At 43.3% G+C, this 21,060-nt stretch overlaps 1 protein-coding gene across 4 annotated transcripts in view; it reads left to right on the top strand.

The window, feature by feature from the left end:
- LOC124007627 (phospholipid-transporting ATPase IH-like) overlaps positions 1-21,060 on the top strand; it is a 118,840-nt gene that overhangs the window by 84,902 nt on the left and 12,878 nt on the right. For 2 of the 4 annotated variants that reach the window (XM_046318266.1, XM_046318263.1), the window contains exons 19-27: positions 1,388-1,565; positions 4,080-4,182; positions 4,345-4,490; positions 4,567-4,626; positions 4,792-4,919; positions 11,931-12,066; positions 12,813-12,836; positions 14,337-14,402; positions 15,784-15,887. In XM_046318266.1, coding sequence (XP_046174222.1) covers positions 1,388-1,565; positions 4,080-4,182; positions 4,345-4,490; positions 4,567-4,626; positions 4,792-4,919; positions 11,931-12,066; positions 12,813-12,836; positions 14,337-14,402; positions 15,784-15,887 — 945 coding nt within the window. The remainder of the gene's footprint in view (positions 1-1,387; positions 1,566-4,079; positions 4,183-4,344; positions 4,491-4,566; positions 4,627-4,791; positions 4,920-11,930; positions 12,067-12,812; positions 12,837-14,336; positions 14,403-15,783; positions 15,888-21,060) is intronic. The other 2 variants (XM_046318265.1, XM_046318264.1) reach the window with 2 other exon arrangements.

The following is a 21,060-nucleotide window of genomic DNA, read 5'->3' as shown; positions in this document are numbered from 1 at the left end:
TTGTGAGTGCTTTTGGTGACAAGCCGAATTTCTTCAGCCTCCTGAGGTTGAATAGGCGCTGCTGCGCCTTCTTCACGACGCTGTCAGTGTGAGTGGACCAATTCAGTTTGTCTGTGATGTGTATGCCGAGGAACTTAAAACTAGCTACCCTCTCCACTACTGTTCCATCGATGTGGATAGGGGGTGTTCCCTCTGCTGTTTCCTGAAGTCCACAATCATCTCCTTAGTTTTGTTGACGTTGAGTGTGAGGTTATTTTCCTGACACCACACTCCGAGGGCCCTCACCTCCTCCCTGTAGGCCGTCTCGTCGTTGTTGGTAATCAAGCCTACCACTGTTGTGTCGTCCGCAAACTTGATGATTGAGTTGGAGGCGTGCGTGGCCACGCAGTCGTGGGTGAACAGGGAGTACAGGAGAGGGCTCAGAACGCACCCTTGTGGGGCCCCCGTGTTGAGGATCAGCGGGGAGGAGATGTTGTTGCCTACCCTCACCACCTGGGGGCGGCCCGTCAGGAAGTCCAGTACCCAGTTGCACAGGGCGGGGTCGAGACCCAGGGTCTCGAGCTTGATGACGAGCTTGGAGGGTACTATGGTGTTGAATGCCGAGCTGTAGTCGATGAACAGCATTCTCACATAGGTATTCCTCTTGTCCAGGTGGGTTAGGGCAGTGTGCAGTGTGGTTGAGATTGCATCGTCTGTGGACCTATTTGGGCGGTAAGCAAATTGGAGTGGGTCTAGGGTGTCAGGTAGGGTGGAGGTGATATGGTCCTTGACTAGTCTTTCAAAGCACTTCATGATGACGGAAGTGAGTGCTACGGGGCGGTAGTCGTTTAGCTCAGTTACCTTAGCTTTCTTGGGAACAGGAACAATGGTGGCCCTCTTGAAGCATGTGGGAACAGCAGACTGGTATAGGGATTGATTGAATATGTCCGTAAACACACTGGTCTGCGCATGCTCTGAGGGCGCGGCTGGGGATGCCGTCTGGGCCTGCAGCCTTGCGAGGGTTAACACGTTTAAATGTCTTACTCACCTCGGCTGCAGTGAAGGAGAGACCGCATGTTTCCGTTGCAGGCCGTGTCAGTGGCACTGTATTGTCCTCAAAGCGGGCAAAAAAGTTATTTAGTCTGCCTGGGAGCAAGACATCCTGGTCCGTGACTGGGCTGGATTTCATCTTGTAGTCTAGGGGGTTTAGGGTTAAGGTATAATTAGGGTTAGAATTAGGTTTAGGGTTGGGGGTTAGGTTAGGTTTTGGGGTTACGGTTAGGGTTAGATTTAGGTTTAGGAGTTAGGGAAAATAGGATTTTGAATGGTTATAAATTGTGTGTCCCCACAAGGTTAGTTAAAGACTGTGTGTGTTAACGTGTGTATCTCTGTGTGTGTGTGTCCCCAGTCTGTCTGCTGACTGTGTGGACTACGGTCTGATCATCGACGGGGCCACCCTGTCTGCGGTGCTGAAGCCCAGTCAGGAGGACTCCAGTCAGGGGAACTACAAGGAGATCTTCCTGGAGATCTGTAGGAACTGCAGCGCTGTGCTCTGCTGCCGGATGGCTCCCCTCCAGAAGGCACAGGTAGCCTATCAGGCCGAGTTATTTCCACACCTATTTCTGACCAACATGACTTTGGTGTCATGTGATCCGTCACGGCTAGATTAAGTGAAGGAAGCACTGACACAGTCTGATGGAGTGTTGAGCTGGTTGATGTTTCACCTCTCTACTGGACTCCACTACCTCCCTCCCTCCCCCACCTCTGGTCTCTGGTCTCTCGACCCATTATCTTTCTGTCACCCTCTCTTCTCGCTCACATTAGACCCCACCTGTCATAGCAGACGTTATTTGGGACTGAGGAGTTACAGTATATTATATTCAGCTCTGTCTGACATGGCTGTCACTATCTCTTACTGAGGAGTTCTACTGAGCTCTGTCTGATATGACTCACTATCTCATACTGAGGAGTTCTATTGAGCTCTGTCTGATATGACTCACTATCTCATACTGAGGAGTTCTATTGAGCTCTGTCTGATATGACTCACTATCTCATACTGAGGAGATCTATTGAGCTCTGTCTGATATGACTCACTATCTCATACTGAGGAGTTCTATTGAGCTCTGTCTGATATGACTCACTATCTCATACTGAGGAGTTCTATTGAGCTCTGTCTGATATGACTCACTATCTCATACTGAGGAGTTCTATTGAGCTCTGTCTGATATGACTCACTATCTCATACTGAGGAGTTCTATTGAGCTCTGTCTGATATGACTCACTATCTCATACTGAGGAGTTCTATTGAGCTCTGTCTGATATGGCTGTCACTATCTCATACTGAGGAGTTCTATTGAGCTCTGTCTGATATGACTGTCACTATCTCATACTGAGGAGTTCTATTGAGCTTTGTCTGATATGACTCACTATCTCATACTGAGGAGTTCTATTGAGCTCTGTCTGATATGACTCACTATCTCATACTGAGGAGTTCTATTGAGTTCTGTCTAATATGACTCACTATCTCATACTGAGGAGTTCTATTGAGCTCTTTCTGATATGACTCACTATCCCATACTGAGGAGTTCTATTGAGCTCTGTCTGATATGACTCACTATCTCATACTGAGGAGTTATATTGAGCTCTGTCTGGTATGACTCACTATCTCATACTGAGGTGTTATATTGAGCTCTGTCTGATATGACTCACTATCTCTTACTGAGGAGTTCTATTGAGCTCTGTCTGATATGACTCACTATCTCTTACTGAGGAGTTCTATTGAGCTTTATCTGACATGGCTCTCACTATCTCATACTGAGGAGTTCTATTGAGCTCTGTCTGATATGACTCACTATCTCATACTGAGGAGTTCTATTGAGCTCTGTCTGGTATGACTCACTATCTCATACTGAGGAGTTCTATTGAGCTCTGTCTGATATGACTCACTATCTCATACTGAGGAGTTCTATTGAGCTCTGTCTGATATGACTCACTATCTCATACTGAGGAGTTCTATTGAGCTCTGTCTGATATGACTCACTATCTCTTACTGAGGAGTTCTATTGAGCTTTATCTGACATGGCTCTCACTATCTCATACTGAGGAGTTCTATTGAGCTCTGTCTGATATGACTCACTATCTCATACTGAGGAGTTCTATTGAGCTCTGTCTGATATGACTCACTATCTCATACTGAGGAGTTCTATTGAGCTCTGTCTGATATGACTCACTATCTCATACTGAGGAGTTCTATTGAGCTCTCTGATATGACTCACTATCTCATACTGAGGAGTTCTATTGAGCTCTGTCTGATATGACTCACTATCTCATACTGAGGAGTTCTATTGAGCTCTGTCTGATATGACTCACTATCTCATACTGAGGAGTTCTATTGAGCTCTGTCTGATATGACTGTCACTATCTCCTACTGAGGAGTTCTATTGAGCTCTGTCTGATATGACTGTCACTATCTCCTACTGAGGAGTTCTATTGAGCTCTGTCTGATATGACTGTCACTATCTCCTACTGAGGAGTTCTATTGAGCTCTGTCTGATATGACTATCACTATCTCCTACTGAGGATTTCTATTGATCTCTGTCTGACATGACTCACTATCTCTTACTGAGGAGTTCTATTGAGCTCTGTCTGATATGACTGTCACTATCTCCTACTGAGGAGTTCTATTGAGCTCTGTTTGATATGACTTTCACTATCTCATACTGAGGAGTTCTATTGAGCTCTGTTTGATATGACTTTCACTATCTCTTACTGAGGAGATCTATTGGGCTCTGTCTGATATGACCGTCACTATTTCTTACTGCAAAATACCACTATTCCCTCTAGTTCTCCTCCACTGTGCTAGGAGGCAGAGGAATATGGGCTGTGATGTAATATGTACTGACATTCACATAGGAAGTCTTACTACTACATGCATCCTCTCTGTCACGTTAATATACAGTGGTTAGGTTCATATAACAATGTCTGTAGGTTTAGCTCTAACTCTCTTTACAAAGATTGTCTGTATTAGACATATCTTCTTTGATGAATTACAGATTTTAAAAAACGGTTATCTCACTGATCCTGAAATGTTGTGTTACCAGATTGTGAAGCTGATCAAATCATCTCCAGAACACCCCATCACGCTAGCCATTGGAGATGGGGCTAATGATGTTAGCATGATCCTGGAGGCTCACGTTGGGATCGGTTAGTATTACCCTGTTCACTGTAAATGGACCTCTTTTCAATAAAGTTATTTGAATACGATTTAGATTGGTTGATTTTATATATATATTTGAATATGTTTTTATTCATGTATATGACTCGCATAACAAATGGTAAAAGTGTTCAGTCATGTCCTCCCCTAAGGCATCATGGGTAAAGAGGGTCGCCAGGCAGCGCGGAACAGCGACTACGCCATCCCGAAGTTCAAACACCTGAAGAAGATGCTGCTGGTTCACGGACACTACTACTACATCCGCATCTCAGAGCTTGTCCAGTACTTCTTCTACAAAGTGAGTGTTTTCTCACTAAATGTAACTTAGGACTACTGATGATTAAGCATTAAAACATAATTGTATTTTTCCTCAGAATGTCGCCTTCATCTTCCCTCAGTTCCTCTACCAGTTCTTCTGTGGCTTCTCCCAACAGGTACATAAAAGATGTTCTCAAACATTGTAGTACTTTAAAACATGACTTTGTGGAGAAGTGTGAATTGTTTTTCTCTGGTTAAGAATGCATGACAAATGAGTAAGGTATAAATATTGATTTAAATGACTGATCTTGGTTGTTCTCTACCATCCTGTCTCTCTCCAGCCGCTGTATGACACAGCCTATCTGACACTGTACAATATCAGCTTTACCTCTCTACCCATCCTGCTCTTCAGCCTCATCGAGCAGCACATCAACATGGACATCCTCAAGAAAGACCCCTCCCTCTACAGGTACACTACATGACCAAAGTTTGTGGATACCTGCTTGTCAAACATCTCACTCCAAAATCATGGGCATTAATAGGAGTTGGTCCCCCCTTTGTTGCTATAACAGCCTCCACTCTACTGGGAAGACTTTCCACTAGATGTTGGAACATTGCTACAGGGACTTGCTTCCTTTCAGCCAGAAGAGCATTAGTTGGCGTTCCAATTCATCCCAAAAGTGTTTGATGGGGTTGAGGTCAGGGCTCTGTGCAGGCCAGTCAAGTTCTTCCACACAGATCTCGACAAACCATTTCTGTTTGAACCTCGCTTTGTGCACGGGGGCATTGTCATGCGGAAACAGGAAAGGGCCTTCTCCAAACTGTTGCCACAAAGCAAAGCACAGAATCCTCTGGAATGTCATTGTATGCTGTAGCATTAAGATATCCCTTCACTGGATCTAAGGGGCCTAGCCCAAACCATGAAAAACAGCCCCAGACCATTATTCCTCCACTGAACTTTACAGTTGTCACTATCCATTCGGGCAGGTAGCGTTCTCATGGCATCCTCCAAACCCAGATTCATCTGTCGGACTGCCAGATAGTGAAACGTGATTCATCACTATATTTTTTATTTTTTATAGTTAAGAACAAATTCTTATTTTCAATGAGGGCCTAGGAACAGTGGGTTAACTGCCTGTTCAGTGTGCCTGTTCAGGGGCAGAACAACAGATTTGTACCTTTTCAGCTCGGGGGTTTGAACTTGCAACCTTCCAGTTACAAGTCGAATGCTCTAACCACTAGGCTACCCTGCCGCCCCAAGAAAATGTGTTTCCACTGCTCCAGAGAACAATGGCGGCGAGCTTTACACCACTCCAGCCGATGCTTGGTAATCGGTGATGTCAGCTGTAATACTGCAGATTGTAGCTTCTATCAATGTAATTGTCTGCGTCATTTCAAATCCCCCATATATATTTTTGTATACATATTTTTCAAAATATATTTTCCTTTATTATTTTTCCTCTAACCCTACCACCCCTCCCCTAACCCTACCACTCCTCCCCTAACCCTACCACCCCTCCCCTAACCCTACTACCTCTCCCCTAACCCTACCACCCCTCCCCTAACCCTACCACCTCTCCCCACCACTCCTCCCCTAACCCTACCACCTCTCCCCTAACCCTACCACCTCTCCCCTAACCCTACCACCCCTCCCCTAACCCTACCACCTCTCCCCTAACCCTACCACCTCTCCCCTAACCCTACCACCCCTCCCCTAACCCTACCACCTCTCCCCTAACCCTACCACCTCTCCCCTAACCCTACCACCTCTCCCCTAACACTACCACCTCTCCCCTAACACTACCACCTCTCCCCTAACCCTACCACCTCTCCCCTAACCCTACCACCTCTCCCCTAACCCCACCACTCCTCCCCTAACCCTACCACCTCTCCCCTAACCCCACCACTCCTCCCCTAACCCTACCACCTCTCCCCTAACCCCACCACTCCTCCCCTAACCCTACCACCTCTCCCCTAACCCTACCACCCCTCCCCCTAACCCTACCACCTCTCCCCTAACCCTACCACCTCTCCCCTAACACTACCACTCCTCCCCTAACCCTACCACCTCTCCCCTAACACTACCACCTCTCCCCTAACCCTACCACCTCTCCCCTAACCCCACCACTCCTCCCCTAACCCTACCACCCCTCCCCTAACCCCACCACTCCTCCCCTAACCCTACCACCTCTCCCCTAACCCTACCACCTCTCCCCTAACCCTACCACCTCTCTCCTAACCCTACCACCCCTCCCCTAACCCTACCACCTCTCCCCTAACCCTACCACCTCTCCCCTAACCCTACCACCCCTCCCCTAACCCTACCACCTCTCCCCTAACCCTACCACCTCTCCCCTAACACTACCACCTCTCCCCTAACACTACCACCTCTCCCCTAACCCTACCACCCCTCCCCTAACCCTACCACACCTCCCCTAACCCTACCACCCCTCCCCTAACCCTACCACCCCTCCCCTAACCCTACCACCTCTCCCCTAACACTACCACCTCTCCCCTAACCCTACCACCTCTCCCCTAACCCTACCACCCCTCCCCTAACCCTACCACCCCTCCCCTAACCCTACCAACATTAACAATGTCTACACTGTATTTCTGAACAATTAGATGTTATTTTAATGGACAAAAAAAGTGTTTTTCTTTCAAAAACAAGACATTTCTAAGTGACCCTAAACTTCTGAACGGTAGTGTTCTCCTGTTCACACCTGTCAGCAGCAGGTGTGGCTGAAGTAGCTGAATCCTGTGTCCACATACTTTTGTATATATAGTGTAGGTGCTACCCACCAACTGCCTGTCCCAGCATGCAATAGTGTGATGTGATACATTTGTGTAGACTGTTAGAAAATCTCACATTGGGAATGTTCCTCAGTTGATCTCTTCCACAGCGTTTCCTCAGATCGTACTGAGCAGATCATTGTAAAATCCTATCAGCTCTTGGAAAACTGTGGCTGCCATCTGTCTCCTCATATGAACTCTGTTACTGAACAACAGCCACATTCACATTCTCAAGATGTTGTAAGACGTTACTTGATAATAATAGAATCACGTAGACACACTTGTTTGTGAATCCATATATACAGTGTAAAGCTCACATTGTTCAGTGGTGTTGCCAGTAAATGCTTGATGTTTTTGTTTGCTTTTCCTCTCTCTGCCTGGTGACAATCAATACTCCATTTTCCTGCTAGCTACCTATGGGTCATTGTGTGGAAAATTTAGACTAACAATGCAGCAGGCAGAAAGGCATCTGACTGGCGTCAGGTCATTCCTCCATGCCTGGATTTGTCAGCTAACTGTTAAATCAATGCTGCCTTGCTCACGTTTGTGGTGGAGGAATGCTGTTTTAGCTCTGGAGACTAATAGAACGTGAGATTGATGTTAGCTTGGAATTCTTCTGGTTAAAAGGACAATTCACCCCAAAATCTAAATGTGTCAGACATTAGTATGTATTGAAAGGAATCTATAGATGAATGGGAAAACATAACCATCTAATTAAATCCAAAAATACATAGTATATAGACTAATGTAATGCAAGCATTATGCTTAAGTGTCTGGTCATCAGATAACATGGATCTCTTGTCTCCTCTCTACAGGGACATAGTTAAGAACTGCCTCCTATATTTACTGTATATAATGTGTACTGTAATGTTTCCTCTCTACAGGGACATAGTTAAGAACTCCCTCCTATATTTACTGTATATAATGTGTACTGTAATGTTTCCTCTCTACAGGGACATAGTTAAGAACTGCCTCCTATATTTACTGTATATAATGTGTACTGTAATGTTTCCTCTCTACAGGGACATAGTTAAGAACTGCCTCCTATATTTACTGTATATAATGTGTACTGTAATGTTTCCTCTCTACAGGGACATAGTTAAGAACTGCCTCCTATATTTACTGTATATAATGTGTACTGTAATGTTTCTCTCTACAGGGACATAGTTAAGAACTGCCTCCTATATTTACTGTATATAATGTGTACTGTAATGTTTCCTCTCTACAGGGACATAGTTAAGAACTGCCTCCTATATTTACTGTATATAATGTGTACTGTAATGTTTCCTCTCTACAGGGACATAGTTAAGAACTCCCTCCTATATTTACTGTATATAATGTGTACTGTAATGTTTCCTCTCTACAGGGACATAGTTAAGAACTGCCTCCTATATTTACTGTATATAATGTGTACTGTAATGTTTCCTCTCTACAGGGACATAGTTAAGAACTGCCTCCTATATTTACTGTATATAATGTGTACTGTAATGTTTCCTCTCTACAGGGACATAGTTAAGAACTCCCTCCTATATTTACTGTATATAATGTGTACTGTAATGTTTCCTCTCTACAGGGACATAGTTAAGAACTCCCTCCTATATTTACTGTATATAATGTGTATGTAATGTACTGTAATGTTTCCTCTCTACAGGGACATAGCTCAGAACTCCCTCCTATATTTACTGTATATAATGTGCACTGTAATGTTTCCTCTCTACAGGGACATAGTTAAGAACTCCCTCCTATATTTACTGTATATAATGTGTACTGTAATGTTTCCTCTCTACAGGGACATAGCTAAGAACTCCCTCCTATATTTACTGTATATAATGTGTACTGTAATGTTTCCTCTCTACAGGGACATAGCTAAGAACTCCCTCCTATATTTACTGTATATAATGTGTACTGTAATGTTTCCTCTCTACAGGGACATAGTTAAGAACTGCCTCCTATATTTACTGTATATAATGTGTACTGTAATGTTTCCTCTCTACAGGGACATAGTTAAGAACTCCCTCCTATATTTACTGTATATAATGTGTACTGTAATGTTTCCTCTCTACAGGGACATAGCTAAGAACTCCCTCCTATATTTACTGTATATAATGTGTACTGTAATGTTTCCTCTCTACAGGGACATAGTTAAGAACTCCCTCCTATATTTACTGTATATAATGTGTACTGTAATGTTTCCTCTCTACAGGGACATAGTTAAGAACTCCCTCCTATATTTACTGTATATAATGTGTACTGTAATGTTTCCTCTCTACAGGGACATAGTTAAGAACTGCCTCCTATATTTACTGTATATAATGTGTACTGTAATGTTTCCTCTCTACAGGGACATAGCTAAGAACTGCCTCCTATATTTACTGTATATAATGTGTACTGTAATGTTTCCTCTCTACAGGGACATAGTTAAGAACTGCCTCCTATATTTACTGTATATAATGTGTACTGTAATGTTTCCTCTCTACAGGGACATAGTTAAGAACTGCCTCCTATATTTACTGTATATAATGTGTACTGTAATGTTTCCTCTCTACAGGGACATAGTTAAGAACTGCCTCCTATATTTACTGTATATAATGTGTACTGTAATGTTTCCTCTCTACAGGGACATAGTTAAGAACTGCCTCCTATATTTACTGTATATAATGTGTACTGTAATGTTTCCTCTCTACAGGGACATAGTTAAGAACTGCCTCCTATATTTACTGTATATAATGTGTACTGTAATGTTTCCTCTCTACAGGGACATAGTTAAGAACTGCCTCCTATATTTACTGTATATAATGTGTACTGTAATGTTTCCTCTCTACAGGGACATAGTTAAGAACTGCCTCCTATATTTACTGTATATAATGTGTACTGTAATGTTTCCTCTCTACAGGGACATAGTTAAGAACTTCCTCCTATATTTACTGTATATAATGTGTACTGTAATGTTTCCTCTCTACAGGGACATAGCTAAGAACTCCCTCCTATATTTACTGTATATAATGTGCACTGTAATGTTTCCTCTCTACAGGGACATAGTTAAGAACTGCCTCCTATATTTACTGTATATAATGTGTACTGTAATGTTTCCTCTCTACAGGGACATAGTTAAGAACTCCCTCCTATATTTACTGTATATAATGTGTACTGTAATGTTTCCTCTCTACAGGGACATAGCTCAGAACTCCCTCCTATATTTACTGTATATAATGTGTACTGTAATGTTTCCTCTCTACAGGGACATAGTTAAGAACTCCCTCCTATATTTACTGTATATAATGTGTACTGTAATGTTTCCTCTCTACAGGGACATAGCTCAGAACTCCCTCCTATATTTACTGTATATAATGTGTACTGTAATGTTTCCTCTCTACAGGGACATAGTTAAGAACTCCCTCCTATATTTACTGTATATAATGTGTACTGTAATGTTTCCTCTCTACAGGGACATAGCTCAGAACTCCCTCCTATATTTACTGTATATAATGTGTACTGTAATGTTTCCTCTCTACAGGGACATAGTTAAGAACTCCCTCCTATATTTACTGTATATAATGTGTACTGTAATGTTTCCTCTCTACAGGGACATAGCTCAGAACTCCCTCCTATATTTACTGTATATAATGTGTACTGTAATGTTTCCTCTCTACAGGGACATAGTTAAGAACTCCCTCCTATATTTACTGTATATAATGTGTACTGTAATGTTTCCTCTCTACAGGGACATAGCTCAGAACTCCCTCCTATATTTACTGTATATAATGTGTACTGTAATGTTTCCTCTCTACAGGGACATAGCTAAGAACTCCCTCCTATATTTACTGTATATAATGTGTACTGTAATGTTTCCTCCCTACAGGGACATAGCTCAGAACTCCTTCCTATATTTACTCTATATAGTGTGTACTGTAATGTTTCCTCTCTACAAGGACATAGGTCAGAACTCCCTCCTATATTTACTGTATATAATGTGTACTGTAATGTTTCCTCTCTACAGGGACATAGCTCAGAACTCCTTCCTATATTTTCTGTATATAATGTGTACTGTAATGTTTCCTCCCTACAGGGACATAGCTCAGAACTCCTTCCTATATTTACTGTATATAGTATGTACTGTAATGTTTCCTCCCTACAGGGACATAGCTCAGAACTCCTTCCTATATTTACTGTATATAGTGTGTACTGTAATGTTTCCTCCCTACAGGGACATAGCTCAGAACTCCTTCCTATATTTACTGTATATAATGTGTACTGTAATGTTTCCTCCCTACAGGGACATAGCTCAGAACTCCTTCCTATATTTACTGTATATAATGTGTACTGTAATGTTTCCTCTCTACAGGGACATAGCTCAGAACTCCCTCCTATATTTACTGTATATAATGTGTACTGTAATGTTTCCTCTCTACAGGGACATAGCTCAGAACTCCTTCCTATATTTACTGTATATAATGTGTACTGTAATGTTTCCTCCCTACAGGGACATAGCTCAGAACTCCTTCCTATATTTTCTGTATATAATGTGTACTGTAATGTTTCCTCCCTACAGGGACATAGCTCAGAACTCCTTCCTATATTTTCTGTATATAATGTGTACTGTAATGTTTCCTCCCTACAGGGACATAGCTCAGAACTCCTTCCTATATTTACTGTATATAATGTGTACTGTAATGTTTCCTCTCTACAGGGACATAGCTAAGAACTCTCTCCTGCGTTGGCCCATTTTCATCTACTGGACCTTCCTGGGGGTGTTCGACGCCGTCGTCTTCTTCTTTGGTTCTTACTTCCTGTTCAACAACAGCACCTTCACCAGCAACGGACAGGTAAAGACACCGTCGCCGTGGCTACTGGAGTACTGCGTTACAGAGTATATGTTGGTGTGTTGTATATATAATGATCGTCTGATCATGCTGCACTTCTCCAAGCCCATGTCAAGTGTTTATGTTCCTGCCGTGAAGGAGTGTCCAGTGATTGTGATGTGGAGTGGCTGGTTGTGACTGTGGGTTATGAGTGAGTTCACTGGTCGCACACAGGTTGGATCGACGTTGTTTCCACGTTTTGTCAACGTGGAAAACGTAATTGTCATCAATGTACATTTGACACAGCTTTTACCCACAGTTCAACATGGACCTTTGAGTTCATTTGACATTGAATTCATGTTAGTGAGCAACATTCTAAAACTTCAGTCAGAACAGCTGTCGTCTGTGGAAGGTGTGGTGATTTTAGGTAAATGGATGACATGAGATCTCCTGGCCTGCAGATTCACCTGTGATCCTTTGCATAAAACCATGACCGGATCTCCCATTCATATCTATGAAAGGAAAGCATGTTGAGTCTGCAGACATCTTTCTCTGTGCTGTTTCTCCTTTTATAGCTCTTCCTTTATATCACTTTAACCTGTTGGATTGCTTTGATTTGCCTGTTTTTGCTTTATTTCCTTTGAATGTCAGATGATTTAGTTTGATGGCTTCCAGTTCTTTCTGTTATTTTCTTCCTCTTCTTCCTCCTCCTCTTCTTCTCCTCTTACCTTTATGTTGCTTGTTCTTTATGCTTCTCGTCCTCTCCTCAGCTAATGACAACCAACACACAGATGGTAAGCCTGTCCCTATCTGTCTGTCACCCTGTTTTAGTTGGACTGCCCCCCCCCCTCCACTGCCCGTCACATTGCGTAACCAAACCGCCCGTCATCATCTCATCCAATAGGTATCCCCTCATATCCAACCCCTACTGCCTGTATATGCCAATGAGCTGTAGGTATATCCGTGTAGTAATAGTAGACCCATACTCCAACTCCACTCTTGTCTCGTTGTGTAGTTGCCGTAGTCCAGACTTCCTCATGGTGTTTGTGTGTCCGGTACAACAGTGGTTTCTGCTAGTAGACATCCACCATGGAGGGTGGTAGGGAACGGCTCATATTGAGTCTTTAGGGCAGGGTTTTGTGTCCGCCCAGCTTTAATACACCTGTTGAAGATAATCAACAAATGGTATTGATCTATAACACAATTGATCTGGTGTGTTAGAGCTGGGCTGGAACAAAAGCCTGTACACGCTGCGACCCTCCAGGACCAGGATTGGCTACCCCTACTCTAAGATGTCATCTCCTGTCAGAACACAAGGCTGATAACTGTAAGACTGGGTCAGGCATCAGGGCATTAGAGCTCAGGGTTCACACTGTTCCACCCGTACACTATAGACTAAAGTATGTGACAAAGGAAATGAATGGCCAAGTACATTTGACGGATATTGTTGTATAGGACATGTCAGGTTGGATATTTCATAGTTATGCAATTTGAAACAAAATGACCGTCTGTGGAGCTGACTAGACTTCTATCTAACTTATTGTTTTGGTGGAATATTTGGCAGAAAAAAGGAAAGGGTGAAAACAGGAAGTTAAAACAACACAGACAGAAGGAGTCTGTTTTTCAAGGTTCTCTTCTATCACTGCATTTCATTGGCCCTTGCAGTAGTTTTAAAGAAGCAGCTCATTTTGACTGTTAAAAGGACAGTTCTCCCTCAGTCAAAGTTTGTCAGGTGTATTCATACATTGGGGGGAATTGTCCCTTTAAGCCCCCTTGAGGAAAGCAGGTGGGTTTATGTGTTGGTAGGTAACTTCATGTTGTTGACCCTCATCACCGTTGGTTTGGGTATTAGCATTCCATCAACATCACAAGCTATTTGAACGTACAGAACATGTTTTATTTGTAAAGAATATTTATTTTAGAGACACATCTAGGTAATTTCAGGTTATTCTGTACTTTAAATACAGAACTAAGAGAAATAGTGCACATATTGTTGTTGTTTGAAGCAGCTTGAAAATAGTTTAATATCCATTTTCCATCTCTGCACTGGTTTGACTTCATATAACTGAATGGAAAAAACATCTCTGGAAAATACAACTAAACTGTGTGATTTTTGTATTGATTCATCCTGGATAATTGCCCATTTTAAAAGCTAAACATAGCAACAAACATGTAGTAATGCAAAGGAAATGTAGTTAGTCAAGGCTGACTGTAATTACAGTAGCACACTGTCCTCTGAAATGGCTGCATGTCTAATAGTGTGATTTCTCTCTGTAATACCTTCCTCTCCACAGATGTTTGGTAACTGGACGTTTGGGACTCTGGTCTTCACAGTGCTGGTGTTCACAGTCACCTTAAAGGTACAGTAACATCCTACTCATCACTACTGCTAAGGCATTACTTTACAGTAACATCCTACCAATCACCACCGCTAAGGCACTACTTTACAGTAACATCCTACTCATCACTACCGCTAAGGCACTACTTTACAGTAACATCCTACTCATCACTACCGCTAAGGCACTACTTTACAGTAACAGCCTACCCATCACCAACGCTAAGGCACTACTTTACAGTAACATCCTACTCATCACTACCGCTAAGGCACTACTTTACAGTAACATCCTACTCATCACTACCGCTAAGGCACTACTTTACAGTAACATCCTACTCATCACTACCGCTAAGGGACTACTTTACAGTAACATCCTACCCATCACCACCGCTAAGGCACTACTTTACAGTAACAGCCTACCCATCACCAACGCTAAGGCACTACTTTACAGTAACATGCTACTCATCACTACCGCTAAGGCACTACTTTACAGTAACAGCCTACCCATCACCACCGCTAAGGCACTACTTTACAGTAACATCCTACCCATCACCACCGCTAAGGCACTACTTTACAGTAACAGCCTACCCATCACCACCGCTAAGGCACTACTTTACAGTAACATCCTACCCATCACCACTGCTAAGGCACTACTTTACAGTAACATCCTACCCATCACCACCGCTAAGGCACTACTTTACAGTAACCTCCTACTCATCACCACCGCTAAGGCACTACTTTACAGTAACAGCCTACTCATCACCACCGCTAAGGCACTACTTTACAGTAACATCCTACCCATCACCAAAGCTAAGGCACTACTTTACAGTAACATCCTACCCATCACCACCGCTAAGGCACTACTTTACAGTAACCTCCTACTCATCACCACCGCTAAGGCACTACTTTACAGTAACATCCTACCCATCACCACCGCTAAGGCACTACTTTACAGTAACATCCTACCCATCACCAACGCTAAGGCACTACTTTACAGTAACATCCTACCCATCAACAACGCTAAGGCACTACTTTACAGTAACATCCTACTCATCCCTACCTCTAAGTCACTATTTTATGCTAGATGTTAAAGGGACTCGATATTAGAGTGAATTCTACTGTTTTGAATTAATTACCATTCGATGGTCTTTCTCCACCTCTCTTTCTGTCTCTCTCTCTTTCTGTCTCTCTCTCTCTCCCCCCCTCTTTCTCTCTCTCTCTCTCTCTCTCTCTCTCTCTCTCTCTCTCTCTCTCTCTCTCTCTCTCTCTCTCTCTCTCTCTCTCTTTCTTTCTGTCTCTCTCTCTTTCTTTCTGTCTCTCTTTCTCTCTTTCTCTCTCTCTCTGTCTCTCTTTCTCTCTCTCTGTCTCTGTGTCTCTCTCTGTCCCTGTTTCTCTCCATCTCACAGCTCGCCCTGGACACACACTACTGGACGTGGATCAACCACTTTGTCATCTGGGGCTCGCTGCTTTTCTTCGTCATCTTCTCTCTGCTATGGGGAGGCATCATTTGGTATGTATTAGTATATCTTATTGTTTTCTATTCTCCATGTTACCAGGGGAAGTACTATGTGTTTATGCAGATTTTATAAACATAGATATAAGTGAAATAGATATTGTCTTCTCGGTCTCCCTACCAGAGGTTGTACTATGTGTTCATTGATCCTCTCTCCTCTCTCCAGGCCCATCCTGAACTACCAGAGGTTGTACTATGTGTTCATTGATCCTCTCTCCTCTCTCCAGGCCCATCCTGAACTACCAGAGGTTGTACTATGCGTTCATTGATCCTCTCTCCTCTCTCCAGACCCATCCTGAACTACCAGAGGATGTACTATGTGTTCATTGAGAGGTTCTAGATGTATAATAACTAGATCCTCTCTCCTCTCTCCAGACCCATCCTGAACTACCAGAGGATGTACTATGTGTTCATTGAGAGGTTCTAGATGTATAATAACTAGATCCTCTCTCCTCTCCCCAGGCCCTTCCTGAACTACCAGAGGATGTACTATGTGTTCATTGAGAGGTTCTAGATGTATAATAACTAGATCCTCTCTCCTCTCCCCAGACCCATCCTGAACTACCAGAGGATGTACTATGTGTTCATTGAGAGGTTCTAGATGTATAATAACTAGATCCTCTCTCCTCTCCCCATGCCCTTCCTGAACTACCAGAGGATGTACTATGTGTTCATTGAGAGGTTCTAGATGTATAATAACTAGATCCTCTCTCCTCTCTCCAGACCCATCCTGAACTACCAGAGGTTGTACTATGCGTTCATTGATCCTCTCTCCTCTCTCCAGACCCATCCTGAACTACCAGAGGATGTACTATTTGTTCATTGAGAGGTTCTAGATGTATAATAACTAGATCCTCTCTCCTCTCCCCAGACCCATCCTGAACTACCAGAGGATGTACTATGTGTTCATTGAGAGGTTCTAGATGTATAATAACTAGATCCTCTCTCCTCTCCCCATGCCCTTCCTGAACTACCAGAGGATGTACTATGTGTTCATTGAGAGGTTCTAGATGTATAATAACTAGATCCTCTCTCCTCTCTCCAGACCCATCCTGAACTACCAGAGGTTGTACTATGCGTTCATTGATCCTCTCTCCTCTCTCCAGACCCATCCTGAACTACCAGAGGATGTACTATTTGTTCATTGAGAGGTTCTAGATGTATAATAACTAGATCCTCTCTCCTCTCCCCAGACCCATCCTGAACTACCAGAGGATGTACTATGTGTTCATTGAGAGGTTCTAGATGTATAATAACTAGATCCTCTCTCCTCTCCCCATGCCCTTCCTGAACTACCAGAGGATGTACTATGTGTTCATTGAGAGGTTCTAGATGTATAATAACTAGATCCTCTCTCCTCTCTCCAGACCCATCCTGAACTACCAGAGGTTGTACTATGCGTTCATTGATCCTCTCTCCTCTCTCCAGACCCATCCTGAACTACCAGAGGATGTACTATGTGTTCATTGAGAGGTTCTAGATGTATAATAACTAGATCCTCTCTCCTCTCTCCAGACCCATCCTGAACTACCAGAGGATGTACTATGTGTTCATTGAGAGGTTCTAGATGTATAATAACTAGATCCTCTCTCCTCTCCCCATGCCCTTCCTGAACTACCAGAGGATGTACTATGTGTTCATTGAGAGGTTCTAGATGTATAATAACTAGATCCTCTCTCCTCTCCCCATGCCCTTCCTGAACTACCAGAGGATGTACTATGTGTTCATTGAGAGGTTCTAGATGTATAATAACTAGATCCTCTCTCCTCTCTCCAGACCCATCCTGAACTACCAGAGGTTGTACTATGCGTTCATTGATCCTCTCTCCTCTCTCCAGACCCATCCTGAACTACCAGAGGATGTACTATTTGTTCATTGAGAGGTTCTAGATGTATAATAACTAGATCCTCTCTCCTCTCCCCAGACCCATCCTGAACTACCAGAGGATGTACTATGTGTTCATTGAGAGGTTCTAGATGTATAATAACTAGATCCTCTCTCCTCTCCCCATGCCCTTCCTGAACTACCAGAGGATGTACTATGTGTTCATTGAGAGGTTCTAGATGTATAATAACTAGATCCTCTCTCCTCTCCCCAGACCCATCCTGAACTACCAGAGGATGTACTATTTGTTCATTGAGAGGTTCTAGATGTATAATAACTAGATCCTCTCTCCTCTCCCCAGACCCATCCTGAACTACCAGAGGATGTACTATGTGTTCATTGAGAGGTTCTAGATGTATAATAACTAGATCCTCTCTCCTCTCCCCATGCCCTTCCTGAACTACCAGAGGATGTACTATGTGTTCATTGAGAGGTTCTAGATGTATAATAACTAGATCCTCTCTCCTCTCTCCAGACCCATCCTGAACTACCAGAGGTTGTACTATGCGTTCATTGATCCTCTCTCCTCTCTCCAGACCCATCCTGAACTACCAGAGGATGTACTATGTGTTCATTGAGAGGTTCTAGATGTATAATAACTAGATCCTCTCTCCTCTCTCCAGACCCATCCTGAACTACCAGAGGATGTACTATGTGTTCATTGAGAGGTTCTAGATGTATAATAACTAGATCCTCTCTCCTCTCCCCATGCCCTTCCTGAACTACCAGAGGATGTACTATGTGTTCATTGAGAGGTTCTAGATGTATAATAACTAGATCCTCTCTCCTCTCCCCAGACCCATCCTGAACTACCAGAGGATGTACTATGTGTTCATTGAGAGGTTCTAGATGTATAATAACTAGATCCTCTCTCCTCTCCCCATGCCCTTCCTGAACTACCAGAGGATGTACTATGTGTTCATTGAGAGGTTCTAGATGTATAATAACTAGATCCTCTCTCCTCTCTCCAGACCCATCCTGAACTACCAGAGGTTGTACTATGCGTTCATTGATCCTCTCTCCTCTCTCCAGACCCATCCTGAACTACCAGAGGATGTACTATTTGTTCATTGAGAGGTTCTAGATGTATAATAACTAGATCCTCTCTCTTCTCCCCAGACCCATCCTGAACTACCAGAGGATGTACTATGTGTTCATTGAGAGGTTCTAGATGTATAATAACTAGATCCTCTCTCCCCATGCCCTTCCTGAACTACCAGAGGATGTACTATGTGTTCATTGAGAGGTTCTAGATGTATAATAACTAGATCCTCTCTCCTCTCTCCAGACCCATCCTGAACTACCAGAGGATGTACTATGTGTTCATTGAGAGGTTCTAGATGTATAATAACTAGATCCTCTCTCCTCTCCCCAGACCCATCCTGAACTACCAGAGGATGTACTATGCGTTCATTGATCCTCTCTCCTCTCTCCAGACCCATCCTGAACTACCAGAGGATGTACTATGTGTTCATTGATCCTCTCTCCTCTCTCCAGGCCCATCTTGAACTACCAGAGGATGTACTATGCGTTCATTGATCCTCTCTCCTCTCTCCAGACCCATCCTGAACTACCAGAGGATGTACTATGCGTTCATTGATCCTCTCTCCTCTCTCCAGACCCATCCTGAACTACCAGAGGATGTACTATGTGTTCATTGAGAGGTTCTAGATGTATAATAACTAGATCCTCTCTCCTCTCCCCATGCCCTTCCTGAACTACCAGAGGATGTACTATGTGTTCATTGAGAGGTTCTAGATGTATAATAACTAGATCCTCTCTCCTCTCTCCAGACCCATCCTGAACTACCAGAGGTTGTACTATGCGTTCATTGATCCTCTCTCCTCTCTCCAGACCCATCCTGAACTACCAGAGGATGTACTATGTGTTCATTGAGAGGTTCTAGATGTATAATAACTAGATCCTCTCTCCTCTCTCCAGACCCATCCTGAACTACCAGAGGATGTACTATGTGTTCATTGAGAGGTTCTAGATGTATAATAACTAGATCCTCTCTCCTCTCCCCATGCCCTTCCTGAACTACCAGAGGATGTACTATGTGTTCATTGAGAGGTTCTAGATGTATAATAACTAGATCCTCTCTCCTCTCTCCAGACCCATCCTGAACTACCAGAGGTTGTACTATGCGTTCATTGATCCTCTCTCCTCTCTCCAGACCCATCCTGAACTACCAGAGGATGTACTATTTGTTCATTGAGAGGTTCTAGATGTATAATAACTAGATCCTCTCTCCTCTCCCCAGACCCATCCTGAACTACCAGAGGATGTACTATGTGTTCATTGAGAGGTTCTAGATGTATAATAACTAGATCCTCTCTCCTCTCCCCATGCCCTTCCTGAACTACCAGAGGATGTACTATGTGTTCATTGAGAGGTTCTAGATGTATAATAACTAGATCCTCTCTCCTCTCTCCAGACCCATCCTGAACTACCAGAGGTTGTACTATGCGTTCATTGATCCTCTCTCCTCTCTCCAGACCCATCCTGAACTACCAGAGGATGTACTATTTGTTCATTGAGAGGTTCTAGATGTATAATAACTAGATCCTCTCTCCTCTCCCCAGACCCATCCTGAACTACCAGAGGATGTACTATGTGTTCATTGAGAGGTTCTAGATGTATAATAACTAGATCCTCTCTCCTCTCCCCATGCCCTTCCTGAACTACCAGAGGATGTACTATGTGTTCATTGAGAGGTTCTAGATGTATAATAACTAGATCCTCTCTCCTCTCTCCAGACCCATCCTGAACTACCAGAGGTTGTACTATGCGTTCATTGATCCTCTCTCCTCTCTCCAGACCCATCCTGAACTACCAGAGGATGTACTATGTGTTCATTGAGAGGTTCTAGATGTATAATAACTAGATCCTCTCTCCTCTCTCCAGACCCATCCTGAACTACCAGAGGATGTACTATGTGTTCATTGAGAGGTTCTAGATGTATAATAACTAGATCCTCTCTCCTCTCCCCATGCCCTTCCTGAACTACCAGAGGATGTACTATGTGTTCATTGAGAGGTTCTAGATGTATAATAACTAGATCCTCTCTCCTCTCCCCAGACCCATCCTGAACTACCAGAGGATGTACTATGTGTTCATTGAGAGGTTCTAGATGTATAATAACTAGATCCTCTCTCCTCTCCCCATGCCCTTCCTGAACTACCAGAGGATGTACTATGTGTTCATTGAGAGGTTCTAGATGTATAATAACTAGATCCTCTCTCCTCTCTCCAGACCCATCCTGAACTACCAGAGGATGTACTAT

The sequence above is a fragment of the Oncorhynchus gorbuscha genome, linkage group LG21, assembly GCF_021184085.1.
Source record: "Oncorhynchus gorbuscha isolate QuinsamMale2020 ecotype Even-year linkage group LG21, OgorEven_v1.0, whole genome shotgun sequence".
NCBI lineage: Eukaryota > Metazoa > Chordata > Actinopteri > Salmoniformes > Salmonidae > Oncorhynchus > Oncorhynchus gorbuscha.
The sequence above is the reverse complement of the archived record's forward strand: the minus strand, read 5'-3'. Positions and strand labels throughout refer to the sequence as shown.